This window comes from Azolla caroliniana, unplaced genomic scaffold, assembly GCF_043228905.1.
Source record: "Azolla caroliniana isolate FFs.n. ecotype wild unplaced genomic scaffold, voAzoCaro1.0.p SCAF_16, whole genome shotgun sequence".
NCBI classification, from domain to species: Eukaryota; Viridiplantae; Streptophyta; class Polypodiopsida; order Salviniales; family Salviniaceae; genus Azolla; species Azolla caroliniana.
The window spans coordinates 15,416,486-15,438,885 of NW_028230451.1; the positions used below are offsets into that span (position 1 = coordinate 15,416,486).

A 22,400-nucleotide genomic window follows, 5' to 3' on the forward strand; every position below is an offset into this window, starting at 1 on the left:
GGCAAGAAAAGATACTACCGCGGATGACAAGGACCAAGCGGGCCATGCAAAAAGCGAACGAAGACTATGGTGGATCGGATGTCGACAATGGTTCGGGTGGAAAGAATGGATGTGCTCCAAATGGAGAGACAAAGTCAACATAACAAGAGAAGTCGAGGGTACTACGAGCCGGCAACGAAACCAATCGGGTAGAGACCGGACGGAGGAGACTAACAAACACCAACAACTTCGGCACATACCGGAGGATGTGCGGGTTTGGAGGGGGTGAGTGTCGTAGTGTATTTTGTACACTACGTGAAAAACGTATATAGTATTAGATTCAATAAAAAATGAAGAAATAGAAGAAAATAGCAAAATAAATGGAACATGCATAGGGCAAGATTCGAACCTTGCACCTCCATGTTAATAATGGAATGTCTTACCATTACACTAGCATTTCATTAGTGTTAAAGTATAGATGTCCCACATAGAAAGGTAAATTCACGCTAGGATAAACATTAGAAAAACGCATAACAAAAGAAAAAGCTACACATACACATCTAGCGTGCATGATAAAAAACGCACAAGTTAGAAAAAAAGCATGATCACTTTAGATAAAGCATATAGTCTATCTATAGGAAAAGCATGGGGTCTATAGTTAGAGAAAAAGCATGGATTACTAAGACTTCCTCATCACTACATAAGGATGGGAAGCACAATGTAATTATGTGTGAAAAATATTTGGAAACTGGATATGTTTCTAAAAAACACCAATTAATAAACTATACTCGTGGGATTCACGAGAATTCTATATCATTCTCTTTCAACCGAAGTTTATATTCTTATATTCATATTGATTAATCTAATACAATACACTCGTGGGATTCACGAGTTTGCTATAACTCTTTCTTACAACATATTTATATTCTTATTAGCCTTAAAACTCTCCTCTTCCTAGTCCAAAACCCCAGCGGTTCCCACCCGACTCACGCAACGATCTGGCGCCGAAAGGCACGACAACGTAAATTTGAATACCTTTGTGAAAGGTGAGCTGCATGGGCAAGCCCGAAATGCTCTCTTGTCACAAGAAATAAGCACATATGACAATAACATATAAGATACGTAAGTTTGAATGCCTTTGTGAAAGGAGAGTTGCATGGGTAAGCCCGAAATGCTCCCTTGTCACAAGCCACACAAACAAATAAGCACAAATGGCAATAACATATAAGATACATAAGTTTGAATGCCTTTGTGAAAGGAGAGGTGCATGGGCAAGCCTGAAATGCTCCCTTGTCACAAGACACACAAACAAATAACCACAAATGACGATAACATATAAGACACGTAGATGAAACCAAACATTAGTTTATTATAATATAATAGATTCTTTTATAAAATAAGAATCAATTTTACAACGGGTTTGATATGAATATGAGAGATAATTTATAAAGGAAGGGGGAAGAGAGGTGGAGGAAAGAAGAGAGTGAAATTTAGAAGAAGGTGATTCTTTGTTGATGATGCCTCTCGATGTTGTTGATCCTTCTTCTTTTGCCTTCCAACTGAGTAGAGCTTCGGCGTTCCTTCTCCCTCCCCAACTTCTTCACTAGAATAGGCTCTTATTTATAGGTTTAGGATTGCTTGCCTTTTTCCCATAAAAAAAAAGCTTGTCTATATGAGTCGACTTTTCTTTTCCTTACTATTTTTGCTTTCTAGCCCCAAATTTCACATACAATATATTCTTGGAAAGCTCTTTGGGTTAGCTTTCTTATTTATCTTTCCTTTTCTAATTTGGACATCTTATGAGAAATTATGAGCTTTTTTCTCTATTGTGCTCCTCATATCCACGCGTGCTTTTCTTTTTTCTCTCCATCTTTTTCTCTACTTTTGTCTACTTTTGAAAATCGCCTCTAACTTAATATTCATCATTATTGATTGTAAGGTTCAATCCTTTGACCTTTTTTTTAAAAGGAATTATCTTTGGCAAAATAAAAATGTATTTTTGCTACCAATAAAGTTGACTTCACAATACTAGTTTATGTAAACTACTATTTTGCTTCTTTTCGAGGGTGGTTTCACACTATGTGTTAGAAACATCACGACAACGATGTGTGAAAAAGTGTGTGAGCACACTTTATTGTACTTCATGTAGTTGCCGTGTGTGTATGAGCACACTTTATCGTAATTCATGTAGTTGTCAAGTGTTAATGTGGTCAAATAATATTAGATATTCTTATGACAAAATGGTACTCAAGTGGATATGTTGGTTAGATTTCACCAACACATTTAATATGGCAGTCCCTTGAGGACTTGTATATAAAACCCCCCCTTTGCCCATTCTGTTTTGATTGATTATCTTTAGTTAATTAATATAGCTCTCTTAAGTTGTCATCCCCCTATTGTGTGTTTTCTTATTTTCTGATTATTCTCTCTGATTCCTCTCTTGCTTATACACTCACTCACACACACACACACACACACACACACACACACACAACGCTTTTGAATACTCAGCTCTACTAGACTTAGATTATTTACATGGTATCAGAGCGTGAGGTTTAGAAATCCTTCACTGAGCTCTACCATTGAAACTGTGTGAGCAGTTAGAGACGTTGTTTTCAAACTTGCTATCGTTGTTGTAGTGTTGCACAACAAGAGGCTCACGTTAACAGGATCATACGAATCAAGCTAAATCAGGAAAATGAATGCACAGATGGGTAGCACACTTCCAACAGAGAAGTTGGACAAGCAAAACTACGCATCTTGGGAATATAAGATGCAACAATACCTAGTTGGTCAAGGGTATTGGAGTTATATCAAGGGAGCTCAAGAAACAACCCCCAATATTACAAATCCCAACTACCCCACATGGCAACAAGGCAACAAGGCGCATGTACGGTGATGCATTGTTTGGCAACATGTGTACAAGATCACATGTTAAGTTATATTCGTGATGCAAAAGCCCCAACAGAAGCGTGGAGAAAACTTCAACTCTGACCGGAGTTGAACAATATTCGATAGGGGGTATGTCTGTGACGGACTATACCCTCCGGATCAATGACTTATGCAATTCACTTGGCTCCATCAATGTCGCAGTTGATGATGACGAGATGGTGCATATATGCCTTGGCAGCCTCGCACAAAAATATGGCACATTTCGAACTGCTATAACAACAAGTTTTTTCGATTTGCAATCCATGCTAATGGTTGAGGAGAACCATACATGGTCGAAAAGCACAGAAACTGATGGGCAGATGCTATATACACATGATGATCTCAGTCGAGGTCACGATCATGGTTGTCGAAATCGGGGTAGGAGTGGCAGAGGAAGAGGTGGACGACATCCACAATAGTTTAATTCCAGGCAGCAAGAAGGTCGAAACAGCTGAGGTAATTCCGACAAAAAGGGAAGCTTCCACCAACCTACATCAACCAGGCAGAACCAGCAAACTGAGTGTTGGTATTGTGGAAAGCCTGGCCACTTTGAAACCGAGTGTCGGAAGAAGAAGAATGACTCAACTGCCTCACCCTGGCAACAAACAAACTATGTTGTGATGGCTAACCTAGAAAACAAAGGGTCGATGTTTGTTATGCGACACTGGGCGAATAACATGATAACAAGTGTTTCCCAACCTAATGATGTATGGTTCGTGGAATCAGGTGCCTCAAATCACATGACAAGTCATCAAGAATGGTTCATGAATGTGAGGGAACCTTAGAGACCCGGCGTGGTGGAGACTGGTGATGACTCCACACACATGATTGAGCACATTGGAGATGTGGCTCTTAACAATCACGAAAACAAGGGCTACATGAAGGATGTATTGCATGTCCTGAAAATCACAAAGAATTTGGTCTCGGTTGGCCAAATTGTCAAACAAGGAATGCAAGTGTGATTCAAGTAGGAAGGTTGCTTCATCGAGGATAAGGGCCAACTTGTCGCTCATGCAAAAAGAGAAGGTTGCATGTTTATTCTTGATGCGACTAAGGTGAACACAACAATGTATGCAAAGGGACTCAAGGCTGAGGCTAAGATTGAGTTGTGGCACAAAAGGGTTGGCCATGTAAACCTTGGTAAACTCTGATCAATGCAAACAACAAGGGTTGTGCACGGATATTGCCATGATTTACTTCGAAACATCCTGATAATGTATGTGAGGTGTGCCAGCTAGGCAAGCAACATAGGCATCCATCCTAAGTGAAAGAAATGTGAGTAAAGGCTTGTTGGACGTCATCCACTCAGATGTATGGGGCCCAACTCAAACACAGACAATCGGTGGGTGTAGGTACTTCGTTACCTTCATTGACAACTATTCGCGGCATACCTGGATATGCCTGATGAAGTCGAAAAGTGAGGTCTTCTCCCATTTTCTCAAGTTAAAGAATTATGTGGCCTTTCTAGAAGAGAAGGGGATTCGCCGGGAATTCTTTTGCCCATACACACCACAACAAAACAATGTTGCTGAGCGGAAGAATCACACAATTCTTGAGATGGCCCACACCGTGCTACATGAGAAGAACATGCCCAAGATCTATTGGTAGAGGCAACAGTTAAAACTGTGTATCTCATCAATAGGTGCACGACCGAGGGTGTCCATGAAATCACCCCTCACGAGAAGTATTTTGGGACAAAACCAGACCTTTCGCACTTGAAGGTTTTCGGCAACATTGCATGTGTGCATGTACCGATGAGAAGCGGAGAAAGCTTGACCCAAAATCAGAGAAGATGATCTTTGTTGGTTACTCACTTGAGCAAAAGGGTTATAAGTGTTTTAACCCCATCACTCGACATTCACGAGTAAGCCGAGATGTGGTATTTGATGAGGTGACATCATGGTATTGCCCAACATTGGTGACCCCCGTCATGCTCGAAACAAGCAGATCTGGAGCAGATTCTGAGAGTGAAGAAGAAGAGATGTTGGCGACGATTACGGGTGGAGAACCAATAGAGAGCCTATCTACACTACAACTGACTGGACTTGAGGTGTCATCCAGCAATCAGAGTCTTGCACAACATGAAGAAACCTCTGATGTGGTGTCACCTTGGTGCTACACCCGTAGAAAAAAAAAAGGGCAAGATGCCTGAGCAAGGGGCCAAGGACATGACATCCGGTGAAGACTCAGATCATTCACCCCGATCAGTCGATAGCAAGTATGAAATGAAGAAGGCCCCGGAGGTGACCAAAGGAAAACTCCGTATCGAACTGATAAAAAAACTCGATAGTTAGGTTCGGGTACAATGAGTACATAGTCCACCACTATGCATTCATGATGGTCGCAACAGACCAAGAACCTGAGACTTACAAAGAAACTGCCCAAAATCCCTGGTGGATCGAGGCAATGAGGGAGGAGATGCACGCGTTGTTTGACAACGATACTTGGGATTTAGTCCCATCCTTTGAAATCAAGAAAAACCCAATTGGTTGTCGTTGGGTGTTCAAGATAAAGCATAATACGGATGGCACGGTCAATCGTTTCAAGGCTCGGCTAGTCGCCAAAGGATATACTCAAACCCATGGCATAGACTATGAGGAAACATTTGCTCTGGTGGCAAAAATGACCACCATGAGGATGGTAATTGCCTTCGCAATAGCGAAAGGGTGCCACTTGCATCAAATGGATGCGAAGAACGTTGTTGTGAAATCCGTCACTATGAGCGGATCGTGAGGCAGAACCATTGGGGTTATGGACTAGAAGGAATTAATGCTCACCCGTACAACACAAGCAAGATTTAAACATAAGACAAGTAGGTGAGAGAAAACGTTCATTTCTTGCAAAAGAAAATAGATTCTTTATAATTCTAGAATCATGTTACAACGGATTGGATATGAATAAGAAAGATCATTCTTGAAAGCAAGGAGCCAACCATGTAAGGAGTGGTCTGATATGGATATGAGAGATTGTTTTTCCCTAAGGAATGGGAGAGAGAAGAAGCGAAAAAAAAGAAGAGAAGAAAAAAAACCGGAGAAAAAGAAGGGAGTGGAATATATATGGGTTTCTTTGTTGATCATGCCCTTGATGTTCCTTTGCATCCCCATTTTTAGTTGCATGGCCTCTACTTTTAGTTGCATGCTTCCATTTTTAGTTGCATGAATTTTAGTTTCATGGCCTCTACTTTTAGTTGTATACAACGTCTTTATATTTCACCATATGATCAATCATCCATAAAGTTCAGCCCATGCGTCGCGCCCGAGCCGTGCGCATGGATTCCTTACAGAGCCGTGGACGCCTCCACGCGCATATCCCGACCGAGCCGTGCACGCGTCCACGCACACGTCCCGACCGAGCTATGCATCGTGACCCAAAATCATCTAAGCCCACGTCTGCGCGCACGTCCCGACCAAGCTGTGCGCCATGGCTGATGTTACGGGCATGACAATATAATATCCCGTGGTGAGAATTTACCGTAGTATTCTATACACGTGGATAAGTGTGAGGGTTAAATGAGAGTGTAGAGAAGGGGAGGATTACTTTTAAATCCTTGGGATTGAGACAACCCATTAGGGCAAGTGTGAACTTGCCTGGGGGCCTTGGGTATCGCTATAAATAAGAGGCCTAGCTACCCTCATTTGACTATCTTGTTGACTACGTCGAGACTCTGTCTTGTGGTGGGTCAACTCTTGTAGCGAGCACGCCAGCACCAAGTACGACTCGACGCCACGACGGTGGTATGGGACTCCGATCGAGGCTCGAGTCCGTCTCGATCCCTTCGCTCGGGGGTGGTTGGGTGGATCGGCACCCTTCTTTTTCTCTCTCCTTTTTTTCTATCTACCTAGATCTATCCTTATCTAATGCTTACTTTTGTACATGTCTCCAATATTTGGTATCCGACCCTATGTACTAATCTTTCTTTTGTTGGTCTTATCTTCTCGATGGATGGCGATCGATCGTTGTGTGGTTGGCCGTCATGCAGACAAGGATCGACAAGGAACTTCGGTAATCTTTCTTGTTATTTTTTTGTCTATTTTTTCTTCTCCCATCTAATCATGTGTATGGTTAATATGTAGATTATTTTCATTAATTAAATGATGTTGTAGTGGTATTTAATTGGTTATCTAAAACGTTTACATATGTGCATGAGGTCAATACCTTGTTTGACATATAAATAATATGTGATGAGTGTCGTATGTGTACAAGGTTAATACCTCAATTACGTATTACGTTCACGAACATATGTTACGTTTGTGTATGAGGTCAACACCTCGATTTTGTTGTAAATGATATGCGTTTGGTCTCGTATGCGTAAGAGGTCAATACCTCAATTGCGTATTATGTTGAACCCTTATTTTTGGATGTCTCGTGTGCGTAGAGGTATATGCCTCGATTACGTAGCTCGATTACGTCATTTTTGGCTATTAAATATAACGATTTCTTTAATATAGGCATATGTGGTCACGTGTATACGTAGTTGATCGTATATATGTGATAATATACATATCTATATATAAGTTATTACGTGATTTTAAATCGAAGGTTTTCCTTTTCGGGGAAAGGATCTTGGTGGTCGTCCTCACATTTTTGTGAGAATCGTGTTGTCACCATCCTTTTTTTCAACAATTTGTTTTATTGTTGAAATCCCCATTGGTGACTTCAATATTTCGTTACGTAAAGAAACGCCAATAGCCATAATGATGTTGAGTAGGTAGGGTTTGACCCACTTCATGTGAGGTCGCTCTTATGACACACGTATCCAACATCCCTCCCTCATTACATGGATACGATGCCACCATGAGATCATTCTTACGAGATGCATTCGTAATGACGTGACCATGTGATGGGCCACGTGGGCCTACTACGAAAAGAGGGCTCATTTGGCTTGACCATAAGGTTGTACTTTGGCGTATGCCATCGTAATTACGAGACTTGAGGTTAGGTAACGTACCAACATAGTTGTAGTAAATGAGGGCGAAATAAGAACTCTTGACATATATGTTTCTTTTAAAAAAACATATATGGGCAAATGCCTCAGATATTTCTTATACGCATGAAACATTAAACATTCAAGAAGAGCAACTTACTTGGTTGGCTCAAATGTTTAATGCATTTGTTCTCGAGGTCTCGAGTTCAAATATGACCAAGACCATACAACATCGTTGATACATATGACTATAACACATGTTTAGACTTGAGGTCTAAGTGCACTTCGGGGTCCTCGTAATATGACTTAAAGAGCCGAAACCACATATGTGGGCACCGCAACATAGTTTATTGTTACCATTTTTTTCGTGTATAAACTATTCATGACGCGAACATACATGGTTGAGCCTCGGGGAGCCACCATGAAAACATCGATATAGAGATAAGGGAAAGACATTTATTTGTCACCCCCATGGTTTTTAAAACACCTTTGTGTTACCATAGTAACCTGATCTTGAACCTCATCTCATACGTCTAGAGGGGTATTGACGTGAGATCATGATATTGATTAATGTTTGCCCATGATATGTTTACATCACGACATGATGTTATGACTATCTCTCTGACTTTATCCTATTTCTTTTCCAGAAATAATCATTTAATGGCTCAAAATAACGACCCGATGTCATCCGCTCAAGCGGAAGGAACGGAAGGGAATCCTCTTGGACAAATGTCCATTGAGATGTATTTTTCGCAAATAACCCAATATCTTAGTTTCACCGCTCAACAAATGAACGAACTTCGGCAATCTCAAAGTGCTCTCGAGGCACGTGTCATTAGTCTACAACGTGAGACTAATAGACCTGATGAGCGATAGGGCGAACCATCGTTTGTCGTTAAGCCATTTACGGGAGACAAAAAGGAAAGAACCGAAGAAGCAATCTGCACGTGGTTGGGCCGATGGGAGTCTCATTTTGAGCTCTATCCCACGCCAGATAGTACGAAGATTGCATATGTCGGCTGAGAACTAGGGGGTAAGGCCGCCGCCTGGTGGCGTGGGCTCCGTACGCTGGGGAAATTGCCAGATACCTGGACAGATTTTGTCACAGTTTTCAAGGGCCAATTTCTGCAACCTCCCTCTCGAACTGAGGCAGCACAAACTTTAATGAACCTCTCTAGTCGGAAATTTTCCTCGCTAGAAGACTATGTCCACCATGCTAGAACCCAAATCCAAAAATCGGGTCTAGAAGGGGACAACTGGTTAATAGCTTGTTTTGTCAATGGCATCCCCAATTCGGACTATCACTGGATAGTGCACGATAAGGATCCAAAATTCTTCGAAGAGGCTGTTGAAATAGTTCTTCGCTATCAACGCACTTCGGAGGACCGCAACAAACCCAGGACTAAGTAGTCGCAATTCGCTCGGAAACGCAAGACACCCAACGAATTCATGGATCGCAATTGTAAGCGACAACATCCTTTTTGTGTATTCTACAAAAAGAAGGGTCATACAAAAGATCAATGTCGAAAGCTCCAACGGAAAGAGCACGACAACAAAGCTAAAGTTGCAGACCATAAAGGTCAGATTCCTAATGTCCTTCAAGTCTATACACATCATTTAAGTAATTGTCAATGTTCTTTCCCTCACTATGTATTGGGTCCCAATGATTTACTACATGCAAACGGGTATATCAATGGATCTCCCGTACAAATTTTATTTGATTCGGGAAGCTCACACAATTTTGTGAATGATCGTTTGGTTCAGATATGGGGAATCCAACCCACCGTAAGTGATAACACCTACACGGTGCACTTGGCTGATGGAAGAGTACAATACATCAACAGGGCGATTCATTCATTAGGAATTTCTATTGACACTTATATAGAGGAAGTAGACTTCCATGTAATGAATCTTTGTACCACTGATGTAATACTGGGTTATCCCTGGTTCTATAATAAAAGCTCTTCTTTATCTATTGATTGGGTTCATCATTCAATTACATTTGTACTGAACGATTGTACTCATTTTATTCAATGTGTAAAAAAACAATCCCTCTCGATTGTTTCCTCGTGTCCATCAATATCCGAGTTGTCTTGTTCTACCCTATTTTATTGTGTACTTGATCCGGACATTCACGTTTACAATATCGATAATGTCTCGATTCAATTAACATATTTTGAACAACAACAACTTGATGAAATCTTAAATGATTTTCGTGATGTTTTTCTGAGTGAACTACTAGATGGCTTACCTCCTAAACGTAATATAGACCATCGTATAGATATTGTACCTGGTGTTGCACCAATAAGTATACCTACTTATCGCTTAAGTCGATCCGAAGAGGATGAGGTATCTAAGCAACTCAAGGGCTATTTACGAATGGGTTATATACGTTATAGTAAATCTCCATGGGGTGCACCAGTTCTCTTGGTTAAAAAGAAAGAGGGCACATGGCGTATGTGTATTAATTACCGACGCTTGAATAAAGTGACGATCAAGAATTCGTATCCCTTGCCCCGGGTTGATGATCTAATTGACCGTCTCTAGGGAGCCCGGTATTTTACAAAACTTGATCTCCGTACTGGCTACCATCAAATTCGTATAAGTGAGGACGATGTTCCTAAAATGGCATTTCGTACGCGCTATGGCCATTATGAGTTTTTGGTTATGCCTTTTGGTTTTACCAATGCTCCGGCTACATTTCAACAAGAAATGAATGACATTTTCCGAGAACAACTTGGAAAATTTGTCGTTATTTTCTTGGATAATATTTTAGTTTATAGTCGTACATTACAAGAACATGTTAAACATGTCCGCTTTGTTTTACAAACATTGCGTGACAAACAGTTTTACGCAAAGATCTCAAAATGTGAGTTCTTCAAGAAATCAATTACTTATCTTGGACATCTCATAACCGAACGAAGAGTTGAAATTGATCCTTCTCGTATCGAGAAAATCAAGCTTTGGCCCACTCTTCGGAATACTTGAGAAGTTCGATCATTCCTTGGTTTTGTCAGGTTTTTGCGAAAATCCCTTCGTAATTACTCCCAATTGACGACGCCGTTTACTGATCTTCTAAAAGGTCAAACGCATAAGTCTACAAAACCTATTGTGTGGAATGTTACACTAGACCTCACCTTTAAGGAACTCAAGGACCTGGTATGCAAGGCTCCTTCACTTCTTTTACCCGATCCTTCAAAACCTTTTGACATTGAAACCGATGCAAGCGATTATGTTATATGTGTTGTCTTATATCAAGATGGTAAACCAATAGCATTCGAGAGTAAGAAACTTGATTCTGCTCAATGTCGGTATACCGTTCAAGAAAAGGAATTATTTGCAGTTATACATGCGCTCAAAACATGGCGCCATTATCTTTATGGAAATCGCTTTGTGGTAACTACGGACCACGAGTCCTTGAAATATTTTTGTGACCAACAAGACCTGAAAGGTCATAAGGCACGATGGGCTGATCTCATCCAGGACTTTGATTTTTCCATACGATATCGTAAAGGTTCCATGAATATTGTCGTTAATGCAGTAAGTCGCATCCGTGAAGTTAACATGCTTAGCTTCACTGAAATAACATCAGATCTTCATGATCACCTTCAAGGAAAGTATCCTGATGACAGTTATTTCGCAAAATACTGGGCAAGAGTTGAGTCTGGAATAGACACCACCACATCCTCGAAGGAATACTTCCACATTGCTAACGGTCTGCTCTACCGTAATGGGAAGGTTTGTGTTCTAGATTTACCTGAGGTCAAAAAGAGGATTCTTTTTTAATGCCATGACGCACCCTCAGCAGGGCACCCTGGAATACATCGTACACTCGTTCTCATCTCCACTCAATTTTATTGGCCTAAGATGCGTCCTGACATACATAGCTATGTGACTAAATGTCACCAATGTCAGGTTAACAAAGCTGAGCGACTTAAAGCTGCTGGACTTTTACATCCCTTGGACATTCCCAATAATAAGTGGGAAAGTATATCCATGGATTTTATTGTTAGCCTTCCTCGAACCCAAAAAGGCCATGATGTCATATGGGTTGTGGTTGATCGACTGACTAAAATGGCCAGATTTATTGCTACTAAAACCACGGTAACAGCTCCTGAATTGGCTTACCAATTCGTTGACGAGTTATTTCGTTTTTATGGGTTACCGATGGATATCGTGAGTGATCGAGATCCAAATTTTACTAGTGACTTCTGGACACAAGTCTTTAAGAAGTTAGAAACTACGTTGAGCATGAGCTCCACGTATCATCCTCAATCCGATGGACAAACAGAACAAGTAAATCAAATTATTGAGGACATGCTTCGAGCATATGTTGGTACAAAACCAACAAAATGGGAACGTTATCTCCCAATTTTGGAGTTTGCTTATAACAGCTCCAAGCATACGTCGACGAGATATAGTCCTTTTATGTTGATGTATGGTTTTTAGCCACGAGCCCCAATTGATGTTAATATACATCATGATGAGTTGAGAAGTACGCAAAACTTTCTTCGGGATATGCAAGATATGTTGCATATTGCACGAGATAATATAAAAACAGCTCAAGATAGAGCACGTTTTTATGCCTATCATCATAGGCAACCTCGTGTATTCAACCCTGGACAGAAGGTATTTTTACGTGTACCTCACAATTCGAAGATATTGTCTACGGGTAAGTGCGCTAAGTTAGCCCCACGGTGTTGGAATTCATCCAGTCTTTCATGTGAGTCGTCTAAAAGAACTTCTAGGTTCTGGCGACAATACAATTACAACTGAAACTCTGGTTACTTCTGAAGAATTATTTTCTAAACCACATGTACCAGAAAGAATTCTCGATGTTAAAACAAAAAAATTACGTACTAAAGAAATCCGAGAATTTAAAATAAAATGGATGGATAAATCAATAAAAGATGTCACTTGGGAACACGAAAATACTCTCAGAACTAACTTCCCTAACTTTCCATTGCAAGAGTGCAATGTTTTAAAGAGGGGGAGTATGTTACGGGCATGACCATATAATATCCCGTGGTGAGAATTTACCGTAGTATTCTATACACGTGGATAAGTGTGAGGGTTAAATGAGAGTGTAGAGAAGGGGAGGATTACTTTTAAATCCTCGGGATTGAGACAACCCATTAGGGCAAGTGTGAACTTGCCTGGGGGCCTTGGGTATCGCTATAAATAAGAGGCCTAGCTACCCTCATTCGACTATCTTGTTGACTACGTCGAGACTCTATCTTGTGGTGGATCAACTCTTGTAGCGAGCGCGCCAACACTAGGTACGACTCGATGCCACAGCGGTGGTATGGGATGCCGATCGAGGCTCGAGTCCGTCTCGATCCCTTCGCTCGGGGGTGGTCGGGTGGATCGACACCCTTCTTTCTCTCTCTCCTTTCTTTCTATCTACCTAGATCTATCCTTATCTAATGCTTACTTTAGTACATGTCTTTAATAGTTGATCAAACCATGACCCAAAATCATCTAAGCCATTCATCCACACAATTTGGCCCAAGTCACCTTGAACATTTTGTTCTTCACACATAAACATAAAGTAATAGGTTCTAGCTCTCCTTATATAATATGGGATCCAATGTTATCTTATCTATGTGGGATACCTCACAATTTTGTTTTTCCCAATCTTCTCAAACTTCACACTCACATAACTTGATACTTATTTATCCGTTTCATGTGTTAGTAAAATGTGTTATGAAGCTCTTGAAGACGTCCATCTTTCATACTAATCCATTTAAGCTAACCTAAAATAATTATTTCATTACTTTTCTTATCGTGTGTAAAAAATCACACGACAACGCATTCCTCCAAGGTGAGCTCGAGGAGCAAGTTTACATGATGCAACCACCTGGCTTCGAATCGAGCAAACATCAACATGCAGTTTGCCAATTGAAGAAACCGCTATATGGATTGAAGCAAACCCCAACATCATGGCATTCAAAGATCACATCATATCTTCATGACATTGGCTTCTGAATGTCAAAATATGATAACTCATTGTATATCTGGAACAATCCCAAAAGCCCCGTCTTCTTAATCTTGTATGTCGATGACCTTGTCATCGGTGGAGAAAGCCTCCCCGAGACACAAAAGATTAAAAAGCTGCTTTTAGAGAAGTTCAAGATGAAGGATCCGAATGACTTACATTATTTTCTTGGCATTGAGGTCATTCAAACTCCAAAAGGGTTCCTACTCTCACAATGGCACTATGTGTTGAACTTGCTCTACAAGTTCGGGATGACTGAGTGTAAGTCCATCTCGACACCCCGTGATCGAAATATGAAGCTAATTGTCTATATAGGAATTTCATGGAAAATGGAGAGATGGCTGATGTGGAAATATTTTGAAGCACATTTATTTGTTTTTAGTTTTTACAACGATGAGCGAAGATGGTGGCAGAGGCAAAAGCAAATTTGCATGAGGGTCTGAGGAGATTGGATTGAGTAGAGAACCAATATTTTCATATGGTAGGTTCATATGGATCATTTGGATATGATGAACTCTTACATGTAGCAGCGATCAAGGAATCATTGTGAAAGAAGATATATCACTACATGTTGAATGCGATGGAATTGATGTTAGGGGCTTTGGCATGGCATCAACATTACTTGGTGATATGGATGGTGGTAGGGCAACAATATTACTTAGGGAGAAGTTCACCGATATTATCTTGTATCTTGCCTTTATCTTTATCTAGAAAGATTGGCTGCACAATATTTATTGTAATGTTGGATTATCTTGTATCTTGCCTTTGGCTACTTTAATCTTAATACTAATGGAGGATAATGTTTATGGGAAAAAAAATATGAAGCTAATTGTGGATTCTAGAAAATTTTGTGAGCCGACACAGTATCGCCAAATAATTGGGAGTCTTATCTACTTAACTCTCATCCGACCAGACCTCAACTATCTGGTTGGGGTTCTTAGCCAGTTCATGGAAATCCCCCAGTTCATGGATTGCACTAAATGAGTGTTATGTTATATTAGTGGAACACTTGATTATGGTATCTTCTATAAGCGTGGAGTACCGCTTCGACTCGAAGGCTTCACGGATGCTAATTGTGCTGGCAATGCATCTGATAGGCGATCCACTTCGAGATTTATGTTTTCACTCGGTAGTGGAGCAATCTCTTGGAGCAGCAAGAAACAACCAACAGTCGCTCTATCGAGCACTGAGGCGGAATATAGAGCTGCAATTGTAGCTGCTTGTGAAGCTATATGGCTTAAAAGATTGTTGAAAGACTTCAACGAATTGGTGAACAAGCCAATATTGATCCATTGCGATAATCTTAGCAGCATCTAGCTCGCAAAGAATCCGGTGTTTCACGTCCGGACTAAGCACATCGTGGTGCACTATCATTACATCCATGGATGCATAATGGTCGGCGACATTGACCTCCAATACGTTGGCACCAACGGGCATGTGGTTGATATTTTCACTAAGGCACTAGGTCTCGACAAGCTACGACAATTCTTAGTGGATCTTGGCCTTAGACCACTCGATATGTTGAGCTTGGGGGAGCGTACAAGTACAAAGACGAAGGAAAACATGGAGAATCAACACCATACAAGAGGAAGAGTGAGACAGGCATTGTCAAAGTAAGGCCGACACATCTAATCCGACTTGATCCGGCAAGTTAGAGGAAGACTTTCCAAATCCCGGAATTTTTTAAGTTCGAGATAAACCCTACCCTGTAGGCACCCTTGACAAGCTCGAATTTTTGGATTGGCAAGATTGACAACTAAAGTCGGGTCTCCAACTACACCAAGACAACCAAGCTTAAGAGGACAAACAATTGATCTTAAGGGGGCGTGTTGAGAATCAAGCTCAACTTCTATGAACATGTGCTTATGAAGAAAGGGACGATGTGTGAAAAAGTGTGTGAGCACACTTTATTGTACTCCGTGTAGTTGTCGAGTGTTAATGTGGTCAAAGAATATTAGATATTCTTATGACAAAATGGTACTCAAGTTGATATCTTGGTTAGATTCCACCAACACATTTAATATGGCAATCCCTTGAGGACTTGTATATAAAACCCCCTTTGCCCATTTTGTTTTGGTTGATGATCTTTAATTAATTAATATAGCTCTCTTAAGTGCATAAGTTGTCATCCCCCTACTGTGTGTTTTCTTATTTTCTGGTTATTCGCTCTAATTCCTTCTCTTGCTTATACACTCACTCACACACACTACGTTTCTAAATACTCAACTCTACTAGAGTTAGATTCTTCACAACGATAATATAATCTATCTATCTTTTCTTTTCTTATTTTCTAGTTATTCTCTTTGATTCCTTCTCTTGCTTATACACTCACTCTCACACTCACACACACTAAGCTTCTGAATACTCAACTCTGCTAGAGTTAGATTCTTCACAACGATCATATAATCTATCTATCTTATCTTTTCTGATTCCTTTTGCTTATACACTCACTCTCACACTCACACACACTATGCATCTGAATACTCAACTCTACTAGAGTTAGATTCTTTACAACAATAATATAATCTATCTATCTATCTTTTAAGGTAATTACCCTAGTTGTAAGCCATTATAGTACTACCATTATGTGCTGGGTTTGAAACCCGATTTTCTCACCTCTACATTACTCCATAGATATCTCTTAATTTTACTAGATGCCAGTGTGGAATGTAGGGGTTGAACCCATGACCTCCTCGTCTCCATTGGGCAACCTTACCAACTGAGCTTAAGTACCCCTCTCTCTCTCTCTTGAATATAATGGCTTTCATTACAAAAGAAAAAACACCACCATAGACTAACTTACTACAAAGTATAGAACCCTTGTATCTAGGGATCTAAAGACTACCACTACTCCAAAGTCGTTGTCACCCTACACACCAATTCAAATGGCGAATATGATGATATGTGATGTTGCGGAGTTCTCTCTCTTCATGGTTAAGATTTCGTGACTTCTCTAGCACTGTCAATTGTCACAAAAGAAGTTCTTTTAACTTTAGAACATATTTTCTCACCCCAACTTGTGAATCAAAAGTGAAGGCATTCCTCACATTCAAATTGAACCATAGTCCTCAATACCTCAAGAACTCAAAAATAATTTGAAAATGAGGCATTTGTTCATTGTTCTCCATATGTGCAAAAACTGAACAAAAAGAAGATAGGCTTACTCCAGTTAGAGACATCCACACTAAACTGATACGCCTCCAAACCATCAAGCATGAAATAAATCGATGGCTACTATGTTCCAATTCCACCAAAAAAAAGAAACATGATCCTTTAGTAATGTTTCTTTTATTAATGCATCCCCCAATGGTAAAGCTCCAACCATAACTCTCCAAATAAATACCTTGGTTTGTAGCATCAATCGAGAACACCAACCTACCTTGATCACATGAAGCCACCAAGTAATGGGCTTATGAAAACCCCATATCTTTATAACCCTTTCTTCCAACTGCTTATATGTTTCCAAGTTGCCACCTCAACAACGTTGATGTTGCCAAAACCTCCATTGGTAATGAATTGGCACATCGCCTTTCTTGTGGAGGATGCCATTCCACAAAATCCAACATACTTTGCGAAGATGTCAACAAATGATTAACTATTATTGACCCTGCAGATTTGACATCCCTGTCAGAATTAATTACATTCCACCAATTAGCTTCAACCTTCATGTTTCCAAGTTTAATTCCGTTATTCTCTATAAAGTACACCACCATTTCTGTCCAAGGTTGTACACCGTCAAACATATATTGAATGAAAGTAAATCGACAAGCCACCATGTGCTCATATAGATTCAATATTGATGCCCAACCAAGACGCTTCAAAGTACAAACATGATCCCATGCCAACCACGACAAGGCACTTTTCCCTTTTCTTTTCGATAACAACATTCACATTGAGCGTGACAACATTTCAAGCATAGTACGTAACATACTCGAATGCATTGGAAAACATTCTTTTTCATACGAATGTAAACGAATGCGTATGCTATCAAAACATTCTTATATTTTTTTACACTTTTTACCTTAACTTTCTTTTCTTAAAAAAGAATTGACGTTATAAATTATATCGTAGTTAATAATGAATAAAAAAAGGTATGGTATTTACCATACTTCGAGGGAGTTTACCATTCTCGAAGGATCGAAACATGCTCGTATGGTTCCATATTTGACCATGGGAGCAAAGGAAGATTTGCCATTCTCGACGGATCGAAACATTCTCGAATGCGAATGCACGTATGGTTCCATACTCAGCTTTCTTTGACCATGGGAGGCTGGAGCAAAGGAAGATAATAAGATCTCTCTCTCTCTCTCTCTCTCTCTCCTTCCTTCCTTCCTTGGTGGCTGGCTATGGCTTCTCTCCATCTCCATCTCCATCTCTCCCCTACTACAGAGCTTTTCACCAGAAGAAGGTCTCATGGACAAACGCCCTCTCGCCCATTCATCCCCACCAATGCAGCACACAGGCTTTCTCACCCCCCTGATGCTCCCATGGAAGCTTCACCAGCTGCGCACCACCAACCTCCCTGGTCCCTCTCAAGTTGGAGCTCGAAGAAAGCCTCGCAACAACCTGAGTATTCCGACACGGAAACCCTAGGCTACACCATGGATAGGCTCGCAGAATCTCCTCCTCTGGTGTTTGCGGGCGAAGCCCGTGCTCTCGAGTTGAAGCTCAGAGATGTTTCTTTGGGGAAAGCCTTCCTTCTCCAAGGAGGTGACTGTGCAGAGAGCTTTAAAGAGTTCCGACCCGACCATATCCGTGATACGTTGCGTCTTCTCCTTCAGATGAGTGTTGTTCTCATGTTTGGTAGCCATCTCCCAGTCGTGAAGGTATGAGAGTGACGCTCTTTCTTCTCGGCTTCTGGATGCAACTTTTGTGTTATTTTGTTTCAGCGAAAGCCTCGAAAATAGCTCTCGGGTTTTCTTTATCTCTCTGAAATCGCCCCTATGTTATCTTTTGGATGAGAATCAACCATAGAATTGCTCAAATGACACCTATAATTGCTCAATAAGGGAATGCATTAGCCTTGTAATTTCTCCAGAGTGTTATATGGCGATGCCAATCATTTTTGATATTTTGATCTCTTTTTTGGTAAGGCAATGTATATTGTTTCCAACCCTTTGACCCTTTGTTTGAGAAAGCAATGCTAATGTTTTTTCAATCCTTCGATTCTCCATTTTACTTTACAGGGCAGTGCGATCATTTTTCTACTCTAAATATTTTATCTATAAGCCAATGCTATCATTTCAGATCCTTACGGCTTTTGTTTGGTCAGGCAATGCTATTGGTTTTTCGATCGTTCAGTCTTTTGTCTGATAAGACAATGCTATTGTTTTCAATCATTCGATCTTTTATTTTACAAGGCAATGCCATCATTTTTTATCCTTCAATCTTTTATTTAAACACAATGCTATTGTTTTAAATCCTTTCGTCTCTTACAATGCTATCATTTTTGAACCTTCGATAATTTTTTTGGTAAGACAATTCTATCATTTTCGATCTGTTATTTTACTAGGTGTTACTACCATTTACCTTTCGGGGTGTGGAGACATTTTTTTTCTGCAGTAAAGTTATGTGTGTGATTGTTATTGGTTTCATGTACAATCTCAGTGAAAGAAAGCCATTGGTTTCAACCCTTGGGATGTGGCAAATGAAATTATGAATTTTGACCTTACCATGTCTCGCTATCATTAAAATATCATTTCCTGCATTGGCATTAGGTTGGGCGTATGGCTGGACAATTCGCCAAACCACGATCAGAAGATTTTGAGGAAAAGAATGGAATATCTTTACCCAGTTACCGAGGGGACATTATCAATGGGGACGAGTTTACATCATTGTCGAGAACACCAGATCCTCGAAGGATGATTCAAGCATATAATCAGTCAGCTGCTACTCTAAACCTTCTCAGAGCTTTCGTGACAGGAGGCTATGCAGCAATGCAGAGAGTGTCTGACTGGAAGCTAGACTTCACAACAAATGGTAATCAAGAGAGCAGGTACACACGTAGTAGTCCTCGGAGATAGTTGTAAATGCATGGTGGGTAGTTAAAATTTAAGCGCAGTTTTTATTCATATTACAACAAATACTATGAATCAAGAGAGCCTTTAACACATTGCATTTTTTGTTCATCTAAAACTCGTTGAATTTGTCAGGTATCTAAAGCTGGCTAACCACATCGATGATGCCTTGGGCTTCATGGCGGCATGTGGCCTTACATCAAGTCATCCTATTATGAAATCAACGGTGTTTTGGACGTCTCATGAATGCTTGCTGTTGCCATATGAACAATCTCTCACTAGGCGAGATTCTACATCTGGATTGTTTTACTGTTGTTCCGCTCATATGCTTTGGGTAGGAGAAAGAACAAGGCAACTTGATGGTGCCCACATAGAATTTCTAAGAGGAATAGCTAATCCTGTGGGTGTCAAGGTAAAGCACATAAACTTGGATGACATGAATGTTAAGAAAAAAAAAAGGACTCGCGTGGTAATGAAGTGAACCTTGGAATTTATTAACAATGTATGGACAGGTTAGCGACAAGATGGATGCCACAGAATTAGTGAAGATTTGTAAGATTCTGAACCCAGCGAATAAGCCTGGCAGATTGACGATAATAGTACGTATGGGAGCTGAGAAGTTGCGATTGAAAATGCCTCACTTGATCAGAGCTGTAAAGCGAGCTGGTGCCATTGTAACATGGGTTTGTGATCCTATGCATGGTAACACGATCAAGGTTCCATCGGGCTATAAAACTAGGCCATTTGATGCTATACTGGTGAGATACTATTTTATTTTTGGGGGGGAGAGAGAGGGAATTAGAACTATAATTTTTATTGTCTTCTAGGTGGCCAAATTTGGCCCATGGGGCCAAAACAAACATATGCATTTTATACATGTCTTCTTCCTAAGAAGTGGGTTGCTACTTTATAGTAAAAAATCTCCATGAAAAAATAACACGCTCACACATGTGCTCGACCTTTCTAGGTTTTGCCCTGCTCTGTAAAGATGGGATTGTTTCTTGGTTGAATGGCCCTTACTGCCATATTTTTTGTTTTGGTCCACTTTAACGGTCAGCCCGTTACTGTGACAGAATGTTTCTGAAACACCAAGTGTTGCAGCATAGCATCCGCATTATACAACAATAGCAAAATATTGTCTACACATATAAGAGTTATAGAATAAGGTATTGTAGAAGTTTTGGGCCATCTAATCCTTGCTCTTTTGCAACCTGTTTTACTATGTTTCCTAGTTGACGAATTAATAAACCCAAGAGTGTGAGGGAGAATGCTCAACTTTGCTTAACCCTCATATCAGTTTGCCTACACGGTTGTACCTCAGTTTGTAAGGTTGTCCGATAGAGACCAGAAGGTCATGCATTTAACCCCTGCGTATCCACAATGACATCTAGTAAAGTAGTATATGTAGTGACATTTGAACCCTTTTTGCATGGGCTAGTATAAAACATGTCTTATCACCATAGTAGGTTCCTAATATGAAAAAATAACAGAGTAATTAATGTTGGTTTTTCCAGGAAGAAGTAAAGGCATTCTTTGATGTACACGAGGAAGAGGGGTCTCATCCAGGAGGAATACATCTGGAGATGACAGGACGCAATGTAACGGAATGCATTGGAGGCACTCGAGAAGTGACAGTTGATGATTTGGCTTCTCGCTACCACACACATTGTGACCCACGGCTTAATGCATCCCAATCCCTTGAACTTGCTTTTATTGTTGCAGAGCGTCTCCGCCATAAGCGTCAATTGATTCTAACACCTCAAAACTACCTAGTCACATGATCAAAGCAAATCTAACGCTTAGAAAACCACTTGCTTACATGATTAATCGCAAAGCATATGCATTTGGTTGCATGAGTCCAGCTTTAAAATCTAAACACAAAGTTGGTGGGTCGCCAATGTTTATCTTGACATACTTTACTATAGTTCGGGAAAGTGTTATTCAACCAAATGTGGAGACGTCAAGCAAAGCTTGGGTGTTAATACCACACCTGGTTAGATGGGTAAAGAAATTCTGTGCCCAAGTCTTTTCACAAACATTGGATGCTCAAAAAATTTCGTAGCTCACCGATGTTTCTGTTTAGCATCGTGGTCTAAGCTTTATTATGAACCTCCTCAAAGCTTTCAGCATGCACTTCAGATTATGCTTTCATTGTGATAAAAAGCAAGATTTAATTTTTCGTGTAGCTCATTCTCTCTTTCCTACTTGCTTGTGGTATGCCTCACTGCATTATTCACATGTAGTGTACCTCACAATTGTTGTTTGCTTGTTTTCTGTTCTGGTTTGGTTTTCGAGCAAGTGTATGTTACCAAGCTTGTTGCAAAATCCATAGTAGGATTTGCACACTATCATAGTAAATATATATATAACAATACTAGGGTATGTTTTTCCAATTGTTTTCTAGTATGATGTCTATATGGACGATCATAGTTTGGATCTGAATCACATGAAAATTTGGATTCCACGCATAATTGTATATCACTACATTTGCTTAGACTACATGGATTAATTTACGATAATTGAAATAATGAGTTTTTTGGTACAAATTTGT

At 40.2% G+C, this 22,400-nt stretch overlaps 1 protein-coding gene across 1 annotated transcript; it reads left to right on the top strand.

Moving 5' to 3' along the window:
• The first annotated feature begins 18,159 nt into the window (after positions 1-18,159).
• LOC147854066 (phospho-2-dehydro-3-deoxyheptonate aldolase 2, chloroplastic-like) lies at positions 18,160-21,836 on the top strand. Its single transcript, XM_087332156.1, has 5 exons — positions 18,160-18,658; positions 19,550-19,827; positions 19,985-20,261; positions 20,362-20,607; positions 21,364-21,836. Exons 1-5 carry the CDS (start codon positions 18,179-18,181, stop codon positions 21,628-21,630), a joined length of 1,548 nt encoding a protein of 515 aa, XP_087188282.1. The 5' UTR covers positions 18,160-18,178; the 3' UTR covers positions 21,631-21,836.
• Positions 21,837-22,400: the final 564 nt, after the last annotated feature.